This window comes from Onychomys torridus, chromosome X, assembly GCF_903995425.1.
Source record: "Onychomys torridus chromosome X, mOncTor1.1, whole genome shotgun sequence".
Taxonomy (NCBI): domain Eukaryota; kingdom Metazoa; phylum Chordata; class Mammalia; order Rodentia; family Cricetidae; genus Onychomys; species Onychomys torridus.
Genome location: NC_050466.1, coordinates 36,136,895 through 36,163,317, shown reverse-complemented (window position 1 = coordinate 36,163,317; position 26,423 = coordinate 36,136,895). Strand labels below are relative to the sequence as shown.

Genomic DNA, 26,423 nt, shown 5'->3' with positions numbered 1-26,423 from the left:
AGTTGCCTCACATCTTGCTCTTTTATTTCTCTTTTATTTCTCTCTGTGTTTGATTTTAGACATTTTCTATTGCTAAGCCTTTGAGGTCACTAGTGTCTTCATCTCCAATGTATAGAATAATAACATTATTATTATCCAGTGTGTTTTTATATCTGGCATTATATTTTTTATCTGTGGACATAGGAATTGAGTCTGTGTCTCCTTAGCATTGGAAGTGTGCTTTGCAAGAAATAAATGTAACATAACTGCTTACCAATTCTCTCACCTATGTTACTTACCACTTAAGAGTTCTTCTTTGCACTATAGGTTACATTTTTCTATTTTACATACTTCATGATATTTTCCTAGATTTCAGATTTGAGGAACTATATTGTTGATTGCTGGATAGCCTTTAAATACTGATGAGCCTTGCTCTAACTTGTAACAGTCCTTTGGAAATAGCTGGAGCCTTTCACTGCTTGCTTTAAGCTTTCTTAGGTTGGACCAGACAAACTACACTAAAGCTCATTGGACTCTATCACCGAGGCAGTCTCCTTCTGAGCACTCAGCCTGATGACTTGGATATTAGGAGGGTTTTTTCTGCCTGAGTATTGAGAAGCTAAGCAACTTGGGACCTTGTGAGAGCTCTAGAAGTCAGTTCCCTACTTCTTCTGAATGGTTCTTCTCCCAACCCTGTACAGTTTCTTCATATAATTGTGATCAATATATAACCAAAGGCTTGTGGGGAACAGATTACAGACACATCTCCAAAGCTTTCTTTTGGGGTTCTTAAAAATCTGTCTCTTCAACTAAGGGATGTGCAGGTTTGTCCTGAGCTTCATGGAAACTCTCTCTAGGTCACACACAAGAACAACTGTAGAACTATCCTGTACAGCATGTTTTTAAATGTCTGATAAGCATTATTTCATGCGTTTTGCACATTTTAAAAGTTGTTTGAGGTAAAGGACTAAATCCAGCTTCTGTTACTCTTCCATGGATAGAAGCAGAGTGTAGCTCTTCATTTTTTTTTCAAGTATTTGGACTAGACTAGGTTTTAGATTCCTAGTAATACCAGATAGAAAGTAAGAATTCTGAGTCATAAACTGGTAGGATTCTTAAAGATGACTTTGGATCCTCCTCCTCCTCCTCCTCACTCATCTCCCCTCAGGTTTCATTTGATAGATTATAGAACAGAGATCAAGAAAGGAAGACTCTTCCCAAAGTCACATTGCAAGCTGGCCACAAAAATAGGACAGAAATCAAGCCTTCTTCTCTTTATTTTTAATTCATACAGTAATTTTTCTACTTGTTTTCTCTTATAACCCAGTTTATTTGGATAGATTATAGCTTTGAAATCCAAAATCCATGCTTCCCCAGGCTACAGATATGGTCAATTATTGGCTCCCACCTAGATGCTATTTCATTGTATTTGAATTTTACAGACAACTCCTCCTAGGGTTGGATGAAAGTGAATACTACCAGAATAGCTAAAACATTGACAAACTAAACCACTCCCATGGCAGTCACTCTAGGACAAAACTGTATATTTTCCCCATTGATTTATTGTGGACTTCCTAAGTAGGAAGGCATGTGACTTAGAACTTAGATTGGTTCCCTACAAAAAGTCAACTTTTTTATAATTGCATGTGTACTCCCACAAGTCCAGTGATTACTTGTCCCCTTTCACCTGAACTAAAAAAAAAAAAGGCTTGTCTAAGTTTCAAGAAACCCTGCTGTCTTACCCCTCCTTAAAGCAGTCTAGGAAATGTTGGTTTCAAAGTCAACTAGAACAAATTTTAACCACTGGCTTCAACACTTACTTATCACTTTGGATAAGTGACGTAACCTCAGGGAGTTAGGGAGATCACTCAGCAGTTAAGAGCACTGGCTGCTCTTCCAGAGGACCTGGGTTCAATTCCCTGCATCCACAGTGCAGCTCACAGTAACTCCAGTTCTAGAGAGTCTGGCACCCTCACACAAATATACATGCAAAACACCAATGCACATAAAAATAAATAAATCTTTAAAGTGACAACCTCTTTGTAAGGGAAGTGCTGGCATTGTAGTACATCATCATTATAATTAATTATTCATCTCATATTTTAGCACCTTGCGAACAGTAGACAACTTTGCAGTTTTTTTTCTTTTTTTGAGATTTATTTTAGTTTAGTTTTATGTGTATAATGTTTTGCCTGCTTGCGTGTCTAAGCACCATGTGCCTACAGCACCCACAGAGGCCAAAAGAAAGCATCAGATTCCCTTGCAACTGGAGTTGCAGATGGTTATGTGCTGTCACGTGGGTGCTGGGAATCAAATCCACATACTCTGGAAAAGCAGTCAGTGATCTTAGTTGATCTGCAATCTCTCCAGCCTCTTTTTTCCCCTTAACAGTATATAAGATATTGTGGGATCTAAAACTACAGTACTAATTCCTAACAGTAGAATTTTTTCAATGATTAAATATAATCAAGTAAGCATGGTACATGGTAAACATTCAGAGACCTCTTGGTAATTATTATTGTCATCATCATCATCACCATCACCATCACCATCACCATCATCATCACCAAAAATAAGAAGCAATACCTGCCCAGGTCACAGGCCTTCCACCTCCCCTCTTCTGGTTGTCAGTACATAGTTGGAGCTGCTTGTCTGACAAGTTAGAGGCTGTCATGCTGCTCACCAGTGTCAACTTGTCACTGTAGTTCAGCCCTAGGGATTTCTTGTTAGTAGGATTTTGACCTCTACTTTAAGCCTATAAGTACCATTATCTCAATGTCACCTTTGCTATCATTGAATTATAAAAGCAGGAAAATGGGTTCTGTGACTTCTTGAGTCATCTCCCAAACTCTCTCTACTTCATTTCAAATGCTCTTCCCATGTTCTGAGGAAGCATTCTAGCTGTAGTGTTCTTTAAGTCATCAAAATCAGAGCTGCCAGGGCTGAAAGTCAAATCTACTTTCCTCAGTGCGTGTCCAGTGCCCCATGTTAGGGAACTGATATTTATGTCTTTGAAATTCAAGGATACCAAGTCTGCTCAGGTTTGAAGTGGAAAGAGTCACCTGAGGATGAAGCACCAGCCTGCATCTCCCCATACAGAAAAGTGGCCTGCATTTCTCTCCAGTTTTTTCTTGGTTTTGTTAGTATGTGATGCAGACAAGGCAGCCTGCTTGCATTGTAAAGCCTCCCAGACTTTTCCCACAAAACACACACACACACACACACACACACACACACACACACACACACACTCCATCCCAATCAGCTCTCATTGCCCATGAATATAGCTGTAGACTCCATGAGCTGGTCCTGGAACACCAACCTTTGACATGTAAGCAGAGGTTAGCTCTCTGTCTCCTTCTGGTCCCTAGCAGTCTGGGCACTCTGGAGAATCCCAGTAAAAAGGAAGAAAGGTCAGTAAAGAATGGACTTTGTCTCTGGCCATTTGGATCAAGAAGCTTGACTGCTTCTCAAGCAATTGTAAAATAATCGAATCTGAACCAACTAATGCTTGACAGTGCGTGCCACCCAGAATTCTGCACCATGGCCAGTGTGAGACTGGGAATTAATAATAGTGAGTGATTATCATAGAAACTGTCTCTAGGAAAAACGACCAGGTTTTTTACCATTCAACCTTGGGAAGATAAAATCGGGCCTAGCAGAAAAAGACAAATGATCTAAGAGCAAAAGCAGGACTTGAAATCCAACGAGCATCCTGGGACAAGACTATGCACCAGCCTCATCTCCCTGTCCCAGAGGCAGGTGATCCGGAGAAGAGAGGATGTCTTTGTCCATCTCAGAATCCTGTGGTCAACCTTCAGTATCCCTAATACCTCCTGACCCTTGTTCTTCTCACCACTAATTTCTTATTTCCTGAAGAATATGTTAGGCCCTTCTGTGTGGCCTGTTGAGCCTCCTTGTTTCCTATGGCAACATCCCTTCTGACCTTTCTCCACCCTATGTCCCATCTGCCCCCACCCAAGTAATGCTTCTGTGAGAACATGGAAAAGCAGAAACTTTATCAACACATTGCCCTACTTTAAAAAAAACAAAACAAAACAAAACAATAAACAAGAATGGTTTAACATGTGTCAGTATTTAGGTTGAGTAATAAGAACATAATGGCTTATTTAATTATTCTCACTATATTTGTGTATACTCTAAATTACTCATAATAAAACAGTTCTTCAGAGATGTCAAGTTAAACCCTAAAGTTTTCAAGTTTACCTTCAAGGTCTCTCAGGCTGTCTGTAAGATTAGCACAACACACAGCCTTCTGTATTTCCCAACCTTGCCATGCAGCCCTATCTTGGACCAGGCACTTACATATAACAGAGCAGCTGCCTCCTCTCCTGCCTACAAAGTGTTTCTTCCTCTCTTGGAAGCAGCCAAATGAAAATGATCCCTGACCCATCAAAGACATCTTCCCAAACTCTCCCCCATGCTGAGGAGGTAGGGACAGTGGAGGGTGCCTCCTCTGGCCTGATGTGCATATATGCTGAACACATTTTCAAGAGAGCAGATTGTTTTAGTAAATCAAATTGGTGCGATATTTACTTGAACTTGGGCAAATCAAGTAATCTATCTTGGCTTCTGCTTCTGTCTCCAGGAAACGAAAGTAATAGCAGTACTTATCTCACAAGACTGGGGTAACCTCCAGTTCTGTTTTGTCCTCTATGAAAATACAGGAAGATGGTATAGGGGAGATGGGAGAGGAAGAAGGAGAGAAGAGAGGAGGAGAGGGAGGAAGAGGGCAGAGGAAGGGGAGAGGGAGAAACGGAGAAGAGAAAGAGGCAAGGAGGGAGGGAGGAAGAGAGAGAAGGAGGAAGGAGAGAGAGACTGAGAGTGACTGGCAAACCGACTTCAAGCAAATTGTGTGGATAAATAATTACCCAATTTGTCTAAGATGGAATGGTCCCAAAACCTACAGGTAAGACGCTGCTGTTTATGGGAGCAAGTAAAAAATTATTGACATCAAAACTGTGATTCCTCTGTGGGAACTGAAGACAGTTCACATTTGGAGGGAGGTCTTCAGAGGTCAAGGCCAGAGTCTCCCACTCCCTCTTTATAAACACGCTGAAAGTCAGTGGCAGTGATCCTGCCCAAAATCCAGGGGCTAAGGGCTGAGAGCTAGGGTTTGCATGAAAATTCGTGACAGCTCCAGTCTGTGAGCCTCAGAGTGCTTGCGATGGGATGCAGGCTGACAAAATCTGTGTAGGTCTATTGCGAGTCATCCCCCCCCCCCCCCCGCTCCCTCCTTCCCGCCCCACTGCCGCTGCCACCAGCCTAGCTCCTCTGGGTTCGGTGGCCTCGTGCGTCACCGGCGCGGGCGGGGACAGAGGGGGGGAGCCGCAAGGTGAGGGCATCGCGCTGCTTTAAGAAGCTGCGCGCCCCCGCCACAGCTCAGAGCTTGCAGCGCTGCGCGCTGGCCGGACTTGCGGGCACAAGCTCAGTGCCCCGCTCCCGCCGCGCCCGCTGCTCCTTCCACTCGGTGCGAGCTCGCAGCCGCCTGTGCCCCGAAAGGTGGCCAGACGAGCGCGGCGAGCCCCGAGGGATCGGTCCTCAGCTCCTGCGACGCAACGCCTCCAGCAGCAACAGGTAAGCTGCAGAGCTCCGCTCAGGTCGCCGCGGGTCCCGAGCCCAACCGGTCCCCTAGCCCAAGCACTCAGACACCCATTTGCCAAGGCTAGAAGGTTAGTAAAGTCCAGTACTAGGTCCGAAAGGGCTCTCCAGGCGCCCTTGCGTATCCCAAGCACTTTCTCTCCTCCGTCCTGTCCTCTCCCTCTCCTTGTTTCCTCCCTGCGTTCTCTGCTTCTCAACCTCTTTTCTATTCCGCTTAGCTTTTTAATTTCTCCATTTCTCCATGCCACTGTCTCTTCCTGTCACCTTTTATCCTTCTCATTCTTAATCTCCCCCCCCCCCCCTCTCTCTCACCCTTAGGATCCTATTTGTTCTTTCTTGGTTCTCCTTCCAAACCACTCTCACTTTTTCTGTGTCTCTCTTTTCCCTTCTGCCTCTCTCTGCCTTTCCAAGTATCTTGCTCTGTCCCTCTCAGACCCCCACCCCCGTCCTTGCGCACCCCTGTCTCTTTCCCTATTCTTCACTCTTCCCAGCTCGCTCTCCTCACCCCCACCCCCACAGACTCCTAGCCGGCTGGAAAATATAGGGAGGATGGCGAATTTGAGACATGAGGCAGTGTAATAGGTTGCGTGTTCCAGCCACCACTGCGCTATTGAGAAACTACGCATTTTATCTGATAAAGCCCTGGCGGCCAAGGGGGCAACTGGTTTCCATGGCAAGATAAAGTCAGCAGAGACAGGTACAAGGAGACAAAGATCCAGCTAGAGAAAAACTGAAGTGGGGGGGGGGTGCTCTCAGAGAAGGATGCTGAGCGATAGGGATGTATGCACAATCAAAAAGGCAGAGAAAGAGTTTGGCAATGGTACTTAGGCAGTGAGAATGAAGGGCAGAGATGAACTAGAGTACACACCTAGAGACATGACTTAAGAAACAGAGATACCAGAGTGTTAGGGACCAAGAGGAAAGAGGGACAGTGTGGCAAGACATAGAACCTAGGTACTTAGAAAAACAGTAAAGGAAGACAGGAAGAGGTACAGAGAAATGTGGGAAAGAGCAGGCACACAAGTGCTGGTGTGAGACTTGAAACACATAAATCTGAGAGAGACACGGACAAGAGAGCCAGAGACGCCAAACAGGTGTGTTAGGAGCCCAAAGAGACAGTCAGGGAAATGTACTGAAGAGGAAGAAAGACCCAAGGAGAAGAGGAACATACATAGCTACAGAGTAAGCTCACTAGTGAAAAACAGCACACAGAGACTGAGAGACAGAGATCTGAGAGTGGGGGGGGGGAGATTATCAGACAGAGGACAGCAACGGCCAGACATAGACAGACTATGTACATGCTAGTGGGAAACTGGGGGAAAGGACTATAGAGTGAAGGACGGGACGACGTTCATGGAAACAGGATCATACAGTCTGTGGTAGAGGAAAGGTGCCTCCAGTAAAACACTGGAGACAGAAACCTAGTCTCCTAAGCAGGCAGGTAGAGAGTGCAAGTGCATGCGTCAATGAGAAAGACGAAATCTCCAGGAGGCATGGAGGAGACAGGCAGAGGGAGTGCCCACTGTGCTAACAGGGAGGACAAGCAAAACGAAGAGAAAGACTGGCAGTGAGACCCCAAGAGTCAGAAAAGGAGCCAGAGAAACTGCCTCGATTGGGCTTGAGACTGTGCAGAGGTCTAAGGGAGGGGTCCCACAGTTCTGCTGCTGGGCTCAGAGGCTTGTCTCTGCAAGGCATTAATCCTGCCCACATGTTTCTCTCGTCCTCAGTATAGACAGTGTGCAGTCTGCGCATCTCATTGCCCACTGGTGCAGAGACTGAGCTGCACCTTGTCTCCCGCCTGCCTGCCATCACCATGACACCCACCTGCACCAACAACACTCGAGAGAACAACAGCAGCCAACCGTGCATGCCCTTCTCCAAGATGCCTATTAGTATAGCTCACGGCATCATCCGAGCCACTGTGCTGCTCGTCTTCCTCAGTGTATCCTTTGTGGGCAATGTAGTGCTGGCTTATGTCTTGCACCGTAAGCCACAGTTGCTGCAGGTGACCAACAGGCTCATCTTTAACCTCCTCGTCACTGACCTGCTGCAGATTTCTCTTGTGGCCCCCTGGGTGATGTCCACCTCCATTCCTGCCTTCTGGCCTCTCAATATCCACTTCTGTACAGCCCTGGTTAGCCTCACCCACTTATTTGCCTTTGCTAGTGTCAATACCATTGTGGTGGTGTCAATAGATCGCTACCTGTCCATCATCCACCCTCTTTCCTATCCATCCAAGATGACCCAGCGACGTGGTTATATGCTCGTCTATGGCACCTGGATTTTGGCTGTCCTGCAGAGCACACCTCCTCTCTATGGCTGGGGCCAGGCTACTTTTGATGAACGTAATGCTCTCTGTTCCATGATCTGGGGAGCCAGCCCAAGCTATGCCATTGTCACTGTGATATTCTTCATCGTTGTTCCACTGGTTGTTATGATTGCCTGCTACACTGTGGTGTTTGGTGCAGCACGTCGGCAGCATGCTCTCCTGTACAACGTCAAGAGCCGCAGCTTGGGGGTGAGAGTCAAGGACTCTGTGAAGACTGAGAATGAACGGGGAATAAAGAAGAGGGATGAGTGCCAGGATGAGAATGAATTCCAATGCCAAGGTGAAGGTCAGGCCAAGACTAAGGAAAGCAGCATCGAGATGGAAGAGAGTCCCATGGAAGCTGGGGACATCGTCATGAAGGCCAGAGAAAGAAGCCCTGGTTTAAGTGCAGGTATTGCTGAGTCCAAGGGCAGTGAAGAGGTCAGTAATGGCAGCATGGAGGATCTGGAAGACGGCAGTGAAGTTCAGGAGAGCAGAATAGAGGTCAATCAGTGCAACATTGATTTGGGTGAAGATGACATAGAGTTCGGCATGGATGACGTCCATTTCAGTGAAGATGATGTTGAGGCCATGAACATCCGAGAGAGCCTTCCAACCAGTCGTCGGAACAGCTACAGCAACCCACCTTTGCCCCCGTGCTATGAATGCAAAGCTGCAAGAGTGATCTTCCTCATCATTTTCTCCTATGTGCTGTCTCTGGGGCCCTACTGCTTTCTAGCTGTCCTGGCTGTGTGGGTGGATGTGCAAACCGAGGTACCCCAGTGGGTGATTACCATAATAATCTGGCTTTTTTTCCTGCAGTGCTGCATCCACCCTTATGTCTATGGTTACATGCACAAGTCCATCAAGAAGGAAATCCAGGAGGTACTGAAGAAGTTTGTCTGTAAGAAAAGGCCGTCTACAGAAGACAGCCACCCTGACCTGCATGAAACCGAAGCTGGCACAGAGGGAGGCACTGAAGGCAAGGTTGTCCCCTCCCATGATTCTGCTACTTCACCTTAAAGTTAGTTCTAAGGCAAGCTTTTCACTGTCCACAAAACAGAAAACAAGAGCAGCTTTCTTTTCAGTGCACCACCCACAATCTCATTTGTGCCAATCCTTACCATTTCAGGCAAAGGTGTTGCACATGCATCCTTTTCCACCACAAGGCAGGTAAATATAAGGAAGAAGTAGAGACGTGGCTCTTTCCTGAAAGGTATAAGCCTGTCAAAGAATGGACTTGAGGATTCCTATCAATTATATACATATTAGGCTCTAAATTTCCTAAAACAAGGGCTACCTGGTTTGGAACTGTTCTTGGTATTTTGCCTGCCTCCCCAGAGCTACAATATAGCAGCTTTAGCTCTGAGTAAAAGGGAAAGTGATGCCTGTGGACATAAGAACTATTTGGCCTTTAGGTCAGAAACTCGTGGGCAGGGGGTACATATTGTGTTCAACTGAAAGAAAAGCAACTGATCAAATCACTTTTGGAGCCCTAAAAGCACAGCTAGGTGTACTGATCATCACAGGAACAGATTTCTGTACTGAAGAGCCCTACAATACGGTGCAGAGACTATAATGCAAATTTTGACAAAGGGGAATTGTGCAGCTAGAATATGAAGAAAGCATCTAGGTCCTCTAAAGGGATCCAGAAAAGGGCATACACGAAATGAAGAGCTAGTTCAAGGGAAGAAATGGAGAAATAAGTCGTATCCATGGAGCTAAACGATTGTGTGTTTCTTTTTCTTTCTCTCTCTCCTCTCTTTCTCCATCCTCCCGTACCCTGAGATTCTTCATGGGCTGGGACTGACCTCTGTGCAAATGGAAAACTGTCAAGTGACACAAATATTTTCTGTCTCCCATTTGAGTAACAGCAGGAAAGAAATCAAGCCAGTATTTCACTATTTCCCTTCTGTACTCCAGCTGGAACACTCATGAGAATACTTTTGACCTCTACCAACCACTTGTGTTTTACTTTCTTTTATTTCAAACTGATGTTTGGGTTAAACAATTTTTCAGGTTTTTTTAAAAAAAAAGAAATTCAAGTATGAATGGTCACAGTTCTAGAAAACTCACACTGCCAATGAATTTTATGTCCATAAGAAGACTCTTTTATCTCTGTAACCTAATAAACATGCACTAGTTTCTCCATATGAGGATAATCATGTTCCTTCCTCCAGGCACACACAACTTTTCAACCTGTGGCTCTCTCTAAAACTTGTACAAATGCAGAAATGTCGGAGAGGACTGTTTCCCAATACCTAGCAAAGATTTGAACTATTCCAAAGAATCTGAAGATCAAAGCATCTGAACAAAGCATATCTTATTGATTACTACTGAAACACACCTCTTGTAATATGAAAATTACCCCCAGGGCAAATACCCAAATAAAGTTTTAAAATATCAAACAGGAAATCACTTTTGGCAAGGACAGAGCTAACATATTTCAGAGAGCACAGGACATATTTAAAGACAAAATAACATGCAACCAAAAACTAGTAAGCAAGTGTTGCTGAAGCAGATACCGACTGTTAAGATGGGAGGAGGGATATTTGATTAAAAATGATTAAACTGGAGGTTTACATGATGGTAGCCATAGTCAGAGGTTAATATTCTTCATTCATTTATATGTTATCTCTTCCTCCTCACAGATTCCAGCGTGAGCTTCTCAAAGGGGGAGAGGTAAACAGCTGTGAATAAGTGTGTGTGTGTGGGGGGGGGGGGATGTGGGATTACCATATTCAGAATGCAGGAGAGTTGATTAAACCAAATACTATGGAACTGACCTGTCAGATCACTATGTTCAGGAGAACTTTATCAACTTCAATTCCACGAATTTGGAACTTGTGATAATCTCAGACAAGGCATGGTATCTAAAATTAACCTTCACATCACCATTTATTTTTCCATCAACATTGATATAGCAAATTAATATTCAAAAATTTATTACACTGGTTTATTGCTAAACTTATATTGGCCCATCCTTAAATGATACCTGGGTGAAATGGATTATTTGATCAGTTTTCTTGTGGGGCAAGGGTTATTTCCTTACAGGTTTGAAACACAGGAGTTCAAAGGTGACAATGCCTATACTACCAGTAGAAATGCTTATATACTTTACATAGAAAAAAGGATTTCAACTGTGTTTCCAACATTTTGTTGAAACTGAACTTCTTATATTTTATTTTTAAAGCTCAACCCCTTCAATGTGTAACAAAGAGAGTTGTTTGCCAAAACCCAAAATCCAAATGGAACCAGAGCATGTACAAGTGTGGTAAGTCTGTTTGACAACACACACACAACATCTTTCAGGGTGCTGAGACTCACCTGTTCCTAAAGCAGTCCAACTTTCCCTCTTTTATTCACTGTTCATTCTTTGGAAATTGGATTCTTCAAAGGTGAAGACCTTTTGAAAATAAAGTGGAAAGGACAACCCTTGAATTAAAGGTATTCTGTCTTGATGACATTTTCTTTTAATGAACAATAGGGCTTCTGGTTAGCATGGAGAGAGAGTTTAACAAGTGGCTGCAAGCTAAGGGCCAAGCTAAGACTTCTGGTCAGTCAGGGCTTTAGACACTCTCCCTACTTATCTGTATCTCCATTTTGATTATTCTGGGCCCCTGAAGGCCCCAAACTACTCCCAAGCTTAGGCATGAGGAGGCAGAAATGTGAGCTGGAGACAACAGACTAGAGCCTAAAACCCTGGAAGAATAGACAGCTTCCAATTACATGTGATAGCTTAGATTTCCTCTATGGCAAATATTTAACATGCGTATTAGCACACTTAGGCTATAACCAACAACCCTGGTTAGAGGAAGAAATAAGGAAACTCAAGTACACTGAACTTGGCCACTGCCAGGTCACTGGCAAGTTCACTGCTTTTTGGTAAGTATTGTAAGAATCCTCAAGGAACATGAAGGTTGCCAATAGGAGTTAGGTTTCCATCATTGCCTCCCAAAGCCTCCATATCTTAAGAGTATACACACTAAGGGGAAACCACAGCAACTTGTACATATAAGGAGATTTGCTGTGTGAAGATTAATTGCTGTATTTCTTTTGCTCTAAAAGAGACAAGAACAAGATTGGTTTTAGTTCGGTGCTTCAAGTTTGAGTGGATTTCCCCCTCTTCATCTGTTACAACTTTGTTGAAAACTGGTACTTTCGTCTTGTGTCAGTGCTGTGCTCTTTTGTGGTATTTCTTCTCATTGTAAGCTCTAACTGTATATAAAATGTGTTCTTGGAGATAAGGTGCTAGATATTAGATTGTATGTGTTCATAGCTAGTGTCATCAGTAAAAAGTGAGTGATGTGTACATGTAAAGTTAGTTAGCAAAATGCATGCAGTATTCTATATGTGACCCACAATTCTTGAAGTAGAACATAGTACATTTATTTACATTTAAAAGTGTATACTACAGGATATGTAAGATGGCTCCAAGATCACTAGTGTGGCAGGACGAGTTGACTTTCATTCCTTAAATCCCTGGTACATGACAAGCAAGAACTAAATTCTGGTACAACTGGTAATCAATGTGAACTAAATTATCAACTTGGCTGAAGTCCTTGCTGGCAGTTCTTCACAATACACCTGGCACTGGTATACCTGTTTTCTTCAGTGTACAGAAATGCAAAATCAAAGAAGACGGTCCCTTCCCCATAAAAGAGCAAGAACCCCAGGACAGGCTATTGGAGTCCTGATAGCAGGATGAAAAGAACACTGCAGTTTCAAGACCTAAACAGGAACCAGTACCTGATTGGGAAGTTATTGGACTTGCATTTAGCTGATCCATGTTGTAACCATCCCTGCCCTCGTGGAGAAGTGCCAAAACCCAGAAAAAGGCTGCTCTGTTTTTTCCCACCTTTGGCTGTCTCAGACAAGATGCAGTATTGATAAAGAGACAGTGAGAATTCTCGGGTTGGGGGGAGGGCAGGGGTTACAGCTCAGGTGTTTGAACAGTTACAGTTGTAGATCAAATATATTTGCAAAAGAACTCAGATTATTTTATTATATATTGAGAAAAAAGTATTACAAGAGGATATATATATATATATATATATATATATATATATATATACTCACTAAATTATTTCTAAAACTGCCTTTAATACCAAATTTCATGTGCTATATTGAGACTGAGAACAATAGGAACACTGTACTCAGTCAATAAAACAGTTCTCTTTAATACTTTCCATTTTAAATTTAAAAGTTTGCTTTAAAAAAGGTTTGTAATTTAAAAGTGCCTTTTCAAAGGATTTTCAAAACTACAGTCCTGGGGACAAGTTCCCATTGGCACAATTTACCTTCAGGTGCACAAATGGGGTGGAATCTATTGTCCACCTTTCAGCAAGAAGAGAAATCCCCTCACATTCCAATCAAATTTACAAATTGGTAGTGTTACATGGGTGAGTAGTCCTAGAGACTCTGCCTAATGTCAATGTTTCATATATTGGATGACTCTAATTGAATGGTTTCTAAACTGGTTATGACACATTTATTGTTGGACAGGAAAAACAGACTCCTGCTTGGGGAATGCAGAGAGATTAACATTTGTGATTTAACTATTACTAAATGTTTGTGTTTCTTAAATAGGTGCTGTTAATCTGTCCTTGGTATATTCTCTGAAATACATTAAATAAAGTGCGATTTTATGCGTGTATCTGGCCCCTATATTGTGCTCTTTGAGAACACAAGGAGACACATGACATTTCCATCCCTCCTCTTTCGTGGAGACAGAATAAGCAACTCATTGTATCAAATTCCCTCCATGGGTGACTGCACTCATGTACACACACATACACCATTTTTCAAGATAAAAATAAAATTAAAGGAGTATTCAGTAGTATGTAGTAGCAGTCATCAGAAAGGATGGTTTTGGGGAGAGGCCCATTGGTGTGATCCTCTATGAATAAAGAAAATTTCAAAGTAAAATAGGGTGAGCAAAGAGGAAACATAGATGGAGCCAGATGCCAAAGGTTCTCAAGTGTCAAGTTCACTCTAAAGGCAATGAGGTTTGAACAGATGGGGGATTTTTATCTAAAAAACAAACAAACAAACAAACAAAAACTTTTGAATGTTTTAAAACTTTTATGTTTTAAAACTTTTATGAGTTGAGTGTTCTGCCTGCATTTTGTGCACTATGTGTTTGCCTGGTGCCCTCAGAGATTAGAAGAGTACTCAATACCCACTATAACTGGACTTCTGGACAGGTATAAGCTGACATATGTGTACAGGACATTGCACTAAGGTCCTCTGCAAGAGCAACAAGTTTTTTTTTAACCACAGAGCCATCTCTCCAAGTGGGATTTCTTTAAAAAAAAATAATAAACAACTGCACCTCACTAGGGCAGCACAATAGAGCCAAGCCTGTTAGCACAGGTGTGGGTGAGCCTGACCTGACATTATGAGCATGGAAGAGCTGTCCCCATTATCTATCTGTCTTTTAGCAGCACAGTCAGGGGAGAGCTTTTCTCCTTCCTTCCCTGCCCATCAACATCCAGGGCAGATGGTAGAGCTGACCCTGTGGTCATAAGAGTAGAAGAACTGTCCTTGAACCCCACCAGCTGCAACACTCAGGAGAGCAGGCTCTGCACCTCACCAAGGCAGCACAATAAAGCCAACCTTGTTAGCACAGTTGTGGGTGAGCCAGCCCCAAAATTGTAAGTATGGGAGAGCTGTCCCCATTACCCGTCTGTCTTGTGGCAGCATGGGTGGAGGAGAGTTGCCCTCCTCCCCTATGCCCATCAATGTCTTGGGCAGGTAGGAGAGCTGGCCCTGTGGCCATAATGGCAGGAGAGCTGTCCCTGACCCCCACCAGCTGTAACACTCAGGAGAGCAGGCCCTGCACCTCACCAGGGCAGCACAATAGAGCCAAGCCTGTTTTAGTGCAGGTGTGGGTGAGCCTGGGAAGTTGTAAGCATGCCCAGGTCCCAAGGATATGACTTGGCCTACTGCACCGTCCATCCCATGTATGATTTGTTGGAGCACATAAAGGAGCTGGTCTTACAGACTCAAAGCCGCAGGATCTCTATAACACAGGGCAACAACAAGATATCCAGGAAGGGTCCTAGTGAAGGCCCAGCATCAATAGTGTAATGGAAACCAGAGGCCTAGAACCAGACCAATGACTCTGCAATGAATACTTGCAAGTAAAGATAAATAGACAAAAAGGGTTATACTGTGTGACTCACTGTGTCACACTGCAGCTTCCATGACAAGATTTTAAAGCTTTTTCCTTTTTTTATTTTCCTCCTTTTTTCTCTTAAATTTTATTTTATTTGTGGGGTGTGCAAGGGTGGAGGACATATGCAAAAGGACGAGGAAATGAATGGGATCAAGATACATGATGTAAAAGACACATGAATGAATGAATATTAAAAATAAATAAACAGAATTACCCAGTACCTCAGTCACCTCCACTAGGCTCAAGCCCATACTTTCTTATTTCAGCTCAGAGCACTTCCTTCAGCACCACTCGGTTTAACCTAGCCTAATTACCCACAGTCATATCACTCAATTCAGCCCCAATTCACCAGGGTCTATAGGACAGAAGAGCAAAAGTATGCTTCTCCAAACCCCAGCCTCATAAAGCAGTAATAACTCTAATGCAGTCATCACATATGAAAACAGTACGCAGATAAGGTGGGTTAGTATGTTTAATATTTAATAACCCCTAGTTCCTCTAGAGACAAAGTATGTGGCCTACCATTAGTTTCTCTCCTGATACTCTCATTAGTAGTAGTATAAGGAACTGCAGAGCTCAGACTGCTGAAGTTATATTCATGAATCCATACAAAGAAGCTCAGGATACTATTCAGCCCCATTTCAATAAAATGAAAGAGCTCTTCTCCACTTAACTACAAAACCAAGATAATACTGACTTACACACTTTCAAGGTGTTCAAAGGTAGGTTGTCATGAAACCTGCCTTTATCATAATCTATGAACATCACTCAGGCAACAATACTTTTTTACTTAAGGAATACATTTTCCTTTCTAGAAGACTATCTTCAATGTGGGAGAAAAAAATGGAAGCCTACATAAAACTACCAGGCAGCTAACATGGTGGGAAAAGTGCTCCCTACAGCTCAATAGCACCATTTAGTTTAGAATACTTGGAGAATGGAGTAAGTTCTAATGATCTTAAAACAAAACAAAACAAAACACAACAGTTCTTCTTAGGCAGGCCTAAGGGCCTAGCCCTAGATTAAGAGGCATCTGAAAACTCCTATCTGTCGGGAGACCTTTCTGTGGCCTTCTGGGTCCACTCCTCCAACAATTCTGCAATAGACCCAGGCTCATTTGCCATCAGCCACAATACAGACCCTTATAATTTAAAGGTGGGTTATGTTACCCAACTAGTGACTTATTTTCTTCCAAAGGTCAACCAATCAACTTCTAATTGCCCTCTAATTCTCTCAGAATGAAACTCTCCCATGTCTTCCTTCCTGATCCAGTCTAGCCTCCCTTCCCTTGGAAGGTAATATGACCTCTTTGAGCCCTTGAACCAGGCACACAAGAACAACTCCTCAGCTTTAGGGTAGCTTGGGAATGTTCATAAATTGAAGGGTATGTGTGAATATTTCTCAAATATTTTCCTAATTGAGACATTTATCAATAACATTTACCACATGAAATATATGATTTTCATGACTGCTCCCCCAAAACTACAAACAAGATTGAGGAATATTTGTAATACAAATGTCCAATATCCAGAGTTAATAACCTGTTGTTTAGTCAAAACCAATCAATACCTGAGGACCATCAAGGTGGCTCAGTGAATAAAGGCCTTGCCACTAACCCTAATGACCTGGATTTGATCCCTAGAACCTACATGGTGGAAGGAGAACCAAGATGTTCTTGGCTGTTTCCATAAGTTGTTCTCTATTTTCCACTTGTGTGCCATGTCACGCACATACCTCTACACACACACACACACACACACACACACACACACACACACATACACACACAAACACATGTACAAAAAATAAATAAGATATAATAATATTAGTATTAATAATAATAATAATAAAGCTGGACAACAGAGGCTGATGAAATGTCTTAGTGGATAAGAGCACTTGACAAAAACCCTTATCACCTCAGTTCAGTCCCTGGAACCCACATGGTAGAAGAAGATCACTGACTCCTTCAGTTGTCCTCTGACCTCCACACATGCTCCATGACACCCATACACCCATCTCCCACATGCACAGAAATTTATAAATATAGGTGATTTTAAAAACCTGGACTCCCTGGACTCCCAAGATTTGTTATCTACATAAAACTAAGTCAAAATTGAACATTCCTGGCATCCAAAGGACATTACAGAAATAGAAAAACAAAATATATGTTTTTAAGTTAAAGGAGATAGACTACAAATAACTGGAAATTGTGGTGATATTTTATTTGCACTGAAATGTGATTTTATTTGTATATTAATAAAGTTGCCTTGGGGTCAGAGCAAGCCATAGCAAAAGCTGGGCAGTGTTGGTGCATCCTGGCACTTGGGAAGCAGAGCTAGGCAGGATCTCTGTGTGTTCAATGATATAGCCAGCCTTTAACCTCAATACCAACCATAGAAGACCTGGAGGTCTGTACAGACAGGCAGTGATGAGGAGGTCATGTGGCTGGGTTTACAACCAATGAGAAGGCAGAACAGAAAGTTGCTGTGGATATCGCTCTATATAAATAAAATGCCGTTTGGCCAGTGGCCAGGCAGGAAGTATAGGCTGGACAAGAGAGAAGAGAATTCTGGGAAGTAAAGGCTGGGGTAGAGAAGCTGCCAGCCGCCAGCCGCCATGACAAGGAAGATGTAAGGCACCGGTAAGCCACAAGCCACGTGGCAATTTATAGATTAATAGAAATGGATTAATTTAAGATAGAAGAAGTAGATAACAAGAAGCCTGCCATGGTCGTACAGTTTGTAAGCAATATGTTTCTGTGTGTTTACTTGGCTGGGTCTGAGCGTCTATGGGCCTGGCAGGTGAGAGAGATTTGTCCTGACTGTGGGCCAGGCAGGAAATCTCTAACTACAGAAAGTCTATATAAAAGATAGGACACAGGAAGTAGCTCTCTTGCAGAGAGGAAAGGCAGAGCAGCAATGAAGGTAAGGTTTTCAACTCTTAGCTATTGCTCTGACCTCTTGGGCTTTTAACTCTGTAATTGGCTCTGTGTTTCTTATTTAACAAAAATATCTACAGGAAATGTGTAGGATTGACTGAGCAATAAGACAGCAATATCTAATATTTTTTGTAAATTCTGTAATTTAAACTAACTACTGTACTGGCTAGTTTTATGTCAACTTCATACAAGCTAGAGTCATCAGAGAGGAGGGAGCCTCAAACGAGAAAATGCCTCTGTAAGATTGGGCTATAGGAAAGCCTGTAGGACATTTTCTTAATTGATTGATGGGGGAGAGCCCAGCCCATTGTGTGTGGTTCCATCCCTGGTCTTGTGTTCCTGGGTTCTATAAGAAAGCAGGCTGAGCAAGGCATGAAGAGCAAGCCAGTAAGCAGCATCCCTCCATGGCTTCTGCATCAGCTCCTGCCTCCAGGTTCCTGTCTTCTTTTGATAAGGAACTGTGATGCAGAAGCAGAAGCTGAATAAACCCTTTCCTCCCCAACTTGCTTTTGGTTATGGTGTTCATCATAGCAGTAGTAACCCATTTTAAATTCAATAGTAACCCAAACTAAGATTCATATATTTTTTAAACAAGCATGTAGATATAAAAGTATAATATATCTTGTATCATCAACTTCGGTTACAAAACCACTTTACCTAAAAGTTGTTAGATAGTGCCAATGAAACAATTGTTCTGACAGAGAAACTAGGCACACTAAACATCAGGAAGCAGAATTGGAAAAAAAGCAAACTTCATGCAAAAAAACAAAATGATGTATATATTAATTTTTTAAAATGTGTCTCCTTGGTTGATTGTTTTAAATGAAATCTTTTTATCTTTTCAAGAAACTATGACTAAGAATCTTTTTACCAATCTATTTTCTTTCACTAATCATTATTTTGTGTCAAAGAAACTGAGGCTAGACAGTGAGATTTTGCATTTATGAACACTTTAATTGAATGTAACTTAGAGCACACATATATATATATATATATATATATATGTATCTCAAAAGATATTTACATAGATACAGAGGTGTTTGAAAGCAAGGATTATGTGCTTTGAGACGTCTGGGAAAATTCATTAATCCACTTTCATCACTCCGTAGATTGATGTAATAAAGCAGAAGCAAGAAAAAAATCCAACTGTCCCTGAAACAAAATGCAAAGGATCTTTGTTAGCCAGGTATCATAGTAAATCAAAGGAGATTGCTTGAAAACACAAATACGGCTGCTTCAAGGGAGGCTACTGAATCTTTAAATCTCAAGATTTATACTTAGTCAAATAAAAGCCATTAGGTTCAGCTGTCATAGTGGCACCCACCAGTATTCCAGCATCTGGGATACTGAAGCAGGAAAATCAAACTAATTCAAGGCCATCAGAGACTACATAGTGAGACCCTGTACCAAAACAACAAGATAAATCACCAGGCTTTCTTGCTAAGCAACCAGGGTGAGCAGCAAGGCCAGAAGTAAGTGAGAGAATACTTCACATTGAATTCTGTAAGTCTCTAACCAGAGTCAAAAATAAAACAAACAAAAAAAAATGAGCTTACAGTCTCCATTTTCAAGAGGCTCAAGACTACTTTCTGATTAAAAAAAAAAAAACTTCTCGTAATTTGCTTCAGGTTTTAGAAAATGTAAGTAACTAGGCTGTGAAGACAGCTCAGTCAGTAAAATGTATGCCACACAAAAATGAGGAACTGAGTTCAGATCCCCAACATCCCCATAAATTCTGGGTGCTATGGTATGCCTACTGCTGAGAGGCAGAAATATGTGGGCCCTGGAAGTTCATCAGCCAACTGGAATGGCCAATTGGTTAGCTCCAGGTTCAATAATTGTTTCAGAAAATACTATGAAGAGTAACTGAAGATACCCAACATGAACCTGTAGCCTACACACACATACACATACACATAATCACACATATAGAATACACTCAGAGAGAAACATATAAAATAGCATTATCATTATTATAATAGAAATAGAATATAAATACAGAGTACCTATCAGCTTTAAAATCAAATTGTCTTATTATAAACATGAACAATATCCTATTTCTGAGGATTTATATGAAAAAAAACCACAATTTTATAGAAGAAAAACATTTACCAACAAAAAGTTAATCTTAATGCTATGGCTTAAAACACTGGATTAATACAAACAAACTAAATCCTCCTCAAAGACGTTATTAGTTCTACTGTGACCTAAGTAAACAATGAAATAATGCAGTCACCAAAAAATAAAGACAACAGTATGAAGAAATCTTTGGTTAGTGATTTTTTGTTTGTTTGTTTGTTTGTTTGTTTTGTTTTTCGAGACAGGGTTTCTCTGTGTAGCTTTGCGGCTTTCCTGGAACTCACTTGGTAGCCCAGGCTGACCTTGAACTCACAAAGATCCGCCTGCCTCTGCCTCCCAAGTGCTGGGATTTAAGGTATGCACCACCATCACCCAGCTGTTAGTGACTTTTAATGTGTTTGTTCTGAAACAAGTTCAAAAAAGGCCTTGAAATTACTAGCTTTGAACTTGAGGTGATCCTCCTGCCTCAGTGTTTCAAGTGTTGAGATTACAGACATGTTCCACCAAGACTGGCTACAATCTTTATAAATGGTATTAGGTAGAAAGAAATTTAGACTTTAACTCCAAAGAATCATACCAATATTAGTATAAACTGGATTAGATAAAGTAGGACATGGACAATAATAGATATCTTTATATACTTCAGGATGATAAAGTAGTAAGCACATTTTCCTTTCATATATAATTTCATATTATAAGAACTTGAAAATGTTATTTATTTCTTTGTTGTTTATTTATTTATTTTTGGTTTTTCGATACAGGGTTTCTCTGTGTAGCTTTGCACCTTTCATGGAACTCGCTTTGTAGACGAGGCTGACCTCAGACTCACAGAGATCCACCTGCCTCTGCCTCCCAAGTGGTGGGATTAAAGGCGTGCACCACCAATGCCCAGCAAATGTTATTTTAAAAAATTGCAAATGTTCTGACTTGGGGCTTGAAATATATTATTACATGGGATTTGTCTAAATATAGTAGTCCTCAACACTGATTTCATGTTGGAAAAATGCCTGGTGAAATGTAACCTGTGTGTTTCAAGCCTAGAAATTATGACTTCTTTGACATAGTACACACAGTCTGAATATCAAGATTTTGAGGGGCTTGGGAGATGGCTCAGAAATTAAGAGTCCTTGCTGCTCCTGCAGAGGACCTAGGTTTGGTTCTCAGCACCAACATGGTGGTTCATAACTGCCTATAACTCTGGGTCCAGGGGATGTAATGACCTCTTCTGAGTTCTTTAGATTTATATACACATATGATGCAGATAAATACATTTACACACATACAATAAATAAAATTTTTTAAAATATTTTAAAAGGTTCCTCAGGTGATTCTAATATATGAATCCAGGATTCCAAATCTCTCAACCAGCCTGTCTTTTCTGTTTATCCTTTCTTTCTTTCCTGTCTCAATTCCTTTTCTTTCCTTCTTTGCAAACAAATGTAGGTAAGAGGTAGATTTGGTGGCACATACATATAATATTAGCTCTATCAAGGCAGAGAGAGGAGAACTGATAATTCAAGGTCACCTTAGGCTAAATAGCAAGTTCTATGCCAAGCTGGATACATAGTGAGACCCTGTCTCTGAAAACAAAGCTCAAACATAAGTAATGATAAAAAATTTCCCCAAAAAAGAAAAAAAGAAATTTCCTGGTGTTGTCACAAATGTATATTTTACAAAGGAGTACTGAGAAACTAGCTAACTAACACAGCTGGAAAGTCTCTCATTCAAAATTCAATACAAACAAAACTTCAAGGAGTCTTTCTGCAGTCACTGAGGAAATTAATATCCAAGACCTACTAATTACAGATCTTGAGACATGGAATTAAGACATGAGGAGGAAAATAGAAACTGTAGCTATTTCACAATGAGGTAAAGGAAAAAACCTGTTTAGAGAAGAGGATTTTGGGAGCCCTCATTTCCTACTACCACATTTGATTCGGTGCTTATAAAGCACCTTTTCTAGACCCAGAAATGCACAGATACATAAAACAACTTGGCTTAGAATACACAGCAGAGATGGAATGCAAGATTAGTTCTTTCCAGGTTCTGGCTATGCCCTTCAACTGAAGAATGGATAAATAAAATGTGGTACATATACACAGTGGAGTACTACTCAGCAGAGAAAAACAATGACATCATGAGGTTTGCAGGCAAATGGATGAAACTAGAAAAAAATCATCCTGAGTGAGATAACCCAGACTCAGAAAGACAAAATGGTATGTACTCACTCATAGGATACTAGATGTGAAACAAAGATGACTAGACTGCTACACAACTCCAGGGAGGCTACCTAGAAAACAGGACCTTAGGAAAGACACGGGGATGGCTTAATGACAGAGAAATGGATGATATCTACATGAGCAAACTGGGGGTGAGGGTGGGGGTAATGGAGGGCAAGGGTCAGGGGAAAGAGAACTTAGGGGAGAGGGAAGTCCCAGCTGTATCAGGAACAGAGTGGGAGAATGGAGAGGGAGATACCATGATGAATGACGACCCCAGAGGAATAGAAAGAAGCAGAGTGCTAAAGAGGTTCCCAGAAATCCACAAAGATACCTCCACTGTAGACTACTGACAATGGTCGAAAGAGTCCCTGAGCTGACCTGCTCTGGTGATCAGATGGCCAAACACCCTGGCTGTCATGATAGAACTCTCATCCAGTATCTGATGGAAGCAGATGCAGAGATCCAGTCAAGCCCCAGGTGGAGCTCCAGGAGTCCAATTGGCGAGAGAGAGGAGGGATTGTAGAGTGAGAGATGTTGAGACCATGATTGGAAAAAGCACAGAGACAAATAGCCAAACTAGTGGAAACACATGGACTGTGAACCAATAGCTGAGGAGCCCCCATGGAACTGGACCAGGCCCTCTAGATAAGAGAGACAGTTGATTAGCTTGAACTGTTTGGGAGGCCCCAGGCAGTAGAGCCGGTACCTGTCCTTGGTGCATGGGCTGGCTTTTTGGAGCCTGGGTCCTATGCTGAGACACTTTGATCAGTCTTGGTGCAGAGAGGAGGGGACAGGACCTGCCTTGGCCAAGTCTACCAGGCTGGGCTGACTCCCCAGGGGAGACCTTCCTTGGAGGAGATGGGAATGGGGGGTGGTGGTAAGAGGGAGGACAGGGGAATCTGTGACTGATATGTGAAATTAAGTTAAATACAAAATAAAAATATTTTTTAAAAAGATTAGTTCTTTCCTTGACTGCTCTGAGATGGAGGTATCAAAATGGGCTAAAATGACCAGAAACCACTTTATACAGAAAGATAGCAAAGAACTAACAGCAGTGAGACAGGAAAAAACTATAGGTGATAGTGGGCAGAAACCATCATTGATGTGAGTTTCATGGAGTGTGAAATACATAACAGTCTAAGAATGCCACTATATATACTCACTTTGGGAAAAACAGAATGTGTCCTTACATTCAGTCTTTTCAGTATCATATTCAAAACCAGAATACTGGCCAGCACAAGTTTCAGAATTGGAGTAGGGATGTAACTATTTATATTGATAGAAATAACATGATCTAAATATTTTCCATACTCATGACAACACAGACATCTGTGCCTTGACCTATAAAACCTAACACTTTCTTTGGTTCATAAATATAAGTGGAAATCAAACTAGTCTGGAACTGAAGACTTTATGCAATTATTCAAGGTTTATCCTAGTCTTGATTGCCCCTATCTTAGAACAATGGATACTGTAGGAAATGGAAATAATGTACTTGCATTTTTAATTTTATGTGTATGGGTGTTTTGCCTGCGTGTATGCTTGTATATTATATGTATGCAGTACCTATAGAGGCAAGAAGAGGGCATCAGATCCCTTGAAACTGGAGTTTGACACAGTTGTAACTCATTATGTGGGTACTGGGAACCAAGTCCGGTCCTCTGAAAGAATAGTCAATACTCTTACCCATGGAACCATATCTCCAACCTCCATTTTTATATGATGTATTGAGTTGAATAGCATGGGGAAAACTTGAGATATTCCATTGTTATCATATATCCTTTTGGGTAATATCCATATTGCTTTTTATATGTACCAGGTCTTAGTTCTTGCAGTCAAAAGCAGGCCACATGGTCAAATGGAAGACCATGAAGTAAATTACATAAGAATTCTTTGATTGTTGATTTGACCACCACATTAAAGAGCATGTCTCTTTCTTGAAGAAGACATAGAGAGTTGTAATATGAGAGAATAAACTGTGGAATCAAAGTTTGAATGAACTGTAATACCATCATGTACTAATGAATGGCCTTAAACACATCACTCCCAGTTAGAGAGTCCTGACTTCTGTGTCTCTGACTATGACCTCTATATAAAGTGTTATGAAGCACAGCCACCAACTGAGTGTTCCTTATAAGGGCTTCTCTAGTGTTTATCACACTAACTGGGCCTCAGTTTCCTTGCATATGCAGTGATACTAATGTGACCTATACATTACAACTTAGGCTGTAAGGCAAGGAAACTCAAATATTGGTTCTTAGCTATTTTTACCTTACATCTATTATATCAAAATAGGAATATATCATTTCCATTAATTTTCTAAGACTTAAATTCATCCAAACAAAATGTGATACAAATAATATCAGCCATTAAGATTGTTCAGTTAAGAATAGTTAGGATTTTGCACACTATGTCACACCAAATATACATGAAGAGTCTCAAGTCCTATATTATTTCGTTGAAAACAAAATTTCAGAAGACCTAATCAATACTTGTAGCTGCATTATGTAAAGAAAATTGTATTTTCCACATTCTTGTCACTAATATTCTAAGGAACTCAAAATGAAATATTTAATACACATGTTTAAGACAAAGAATACTTAAGATTTTGGATAAGGCCTTCAACCTTGACTGATATTCATTTGCCTTTGTAAAATACAATTTCTTTCCTACTACCATTTCTTAGAATAGTTTTATCCTCCTTCTCTCAGTTTCTTGAGTCTTTTGAATTATTATTATATATCTTAGGCCTACCAACAAATGAAAAATGGATAAAAGAACACAAGCCACAGAGCACATCACTTCCCCTGGTTTCAAAAACAATAGAAAACAATGGAATACCATTCTATGATAATATGCATGAAATAGTTAATGAAAAAAACTAGGAAACTGCTTTGTTTTTACCAGTAATACTCAACATCAGCAAGACTGAAATCAGTGTTTTGCTGATTGCAGAAAGCATAGGGAAGCATAAAAGTGTTTGACTCTGTCATTCCATTTCAAAGACTATCTTAAGGAAATAATCCAAAAGAAGGAAAAAATAAGTTGCACAAAGAAGAAACCTCATTGGATTAAGTTAGTATCTGCCTGTCTGCCCATCCCAATCTCTGTCTCTGTTCCTCTCTCTTCCTGTGAGTGTGAAATTCTTAGTATATAAAGTATCTTCTTATAGCTGCAATGCTTAATATTAAAAGATGAAGTCCTATATATCCTGTTATGCCATGAATGAATTCAAGCACCAAAGAAACTTCACCTCTACTGACAACCATTCATAGATAGTGCTGGAAGATACTATGTACTATAGTAGAAATGTAATCATTAATCTCACCTAGATATGAACCCTAAGAACTACAAAAGTGACCTGACTACATGGTATACCCACTGGTGCAATAGTAGCATAAATGTTATGGGATTAACCAATCCCCCTTTTTACGGAGGCATGTTCCATGAAAGATAACTACTTAATACCCAGCACTAATAAGGCCAAGAACCTGAGACTAGAGAGGTCATAGGCCCTAGGAAAAATCCTATTATTCTGCTAAATGAAAATGGCAATAAAACAATTCCTAATGGCATATGTCTATACCCACAGATCAGTGCATCACTCAGTCTTCATCAGAGAAATTTCATCTTGCAGTCGATGACAATTATGACAGAGGCCCTGAACTGGACAATATACAGAGAGTGAGAGACTTTATATTACTCTTCCTTAAATAGGATGTCTTTATTACACCCCTCCTCTCAAGACTCATGGATCTATGCAGAAGAGGAGGCAGAAAGACTATAAAAGCCAGGGGTAGTGAATGACTCTAAGGAAACAGAATTTTCAAGAAACAACAGTGTTGATGCACAGATGAACTCACAGAAACTGAAAAAGCATATCCAAGAACTGTACAAGTTTAAGCTAGACAAAATCCTGACATGAAGAATGGGAAATGAACACAAGGTCCTACCCCTAACCAATAACCTATTTTCACTTTATAGTTGCTGGGAGAGGGAAAATCAGTTTTCTTCAATGGAGAGACACTGGGTATATCAACCACACTCCAGGGCAGGCAACATGATAAGGAAGTAATAGGCCAACAGAAACTGGAC

At 41.2% G+C, this 26,423-nt stretch overlaps 2 protein-coding genes across 2 annotated transcripts in view; one reads left to right on the top strand and one right to left on the bottom strand.

The window, feature by feature from the left end:
* The first annotated feature begins 5,412 nt into the window (after window positions 1-5,412).
* Gpr101 (G protein-coupled receptor 101) lies at window positions 5,413-10,626 on the top strand. Its single transcript, XM_036174743.1, has 2 exons — window positions 5,413-5,577; window positions 7,329-10,626. The coding sequence occupies exon 2, from the start codon at window positions 7,415-7,417 to the stop codon at window positions 8,930-8,932; it is 1,518 nt and encodes a 505-aa protein (XP_036030636.1). The 5' UTR covers window positions 5,413-5,577; window positions 7,329-7,414; the 3' UTR covers window positions 8,933-10,626.
* A 13,537-nt stretch (window positions 10,627-24,163) lies between these two features.
* The window catches only part of LOC118574603 (transmembrane 9 superfamily member 2-like), a 61,187-nt gene continuing 58,927 nt past the window's right edge, over window positions 24,164-26,423 (bottom strand). The window contains exon 17 of the mRNA XM_036175557.1: window positions 24,164-24,264. Coding sequence (XP_036031450.1) covers window positions 24,164-24,264 — 101 coding nt within the window. The remainder of the gene's footprint in view (window positions 24,265-26,423) is intronic.

Coding starts and splice junctions, on each gene's coding strand:
- Gpr101 (XM_036174743.1), top strand. CDS start 7,415: ATGACACCCACCTGCACCAACAACACTCGAGAGAACAACAGCAGCCAA.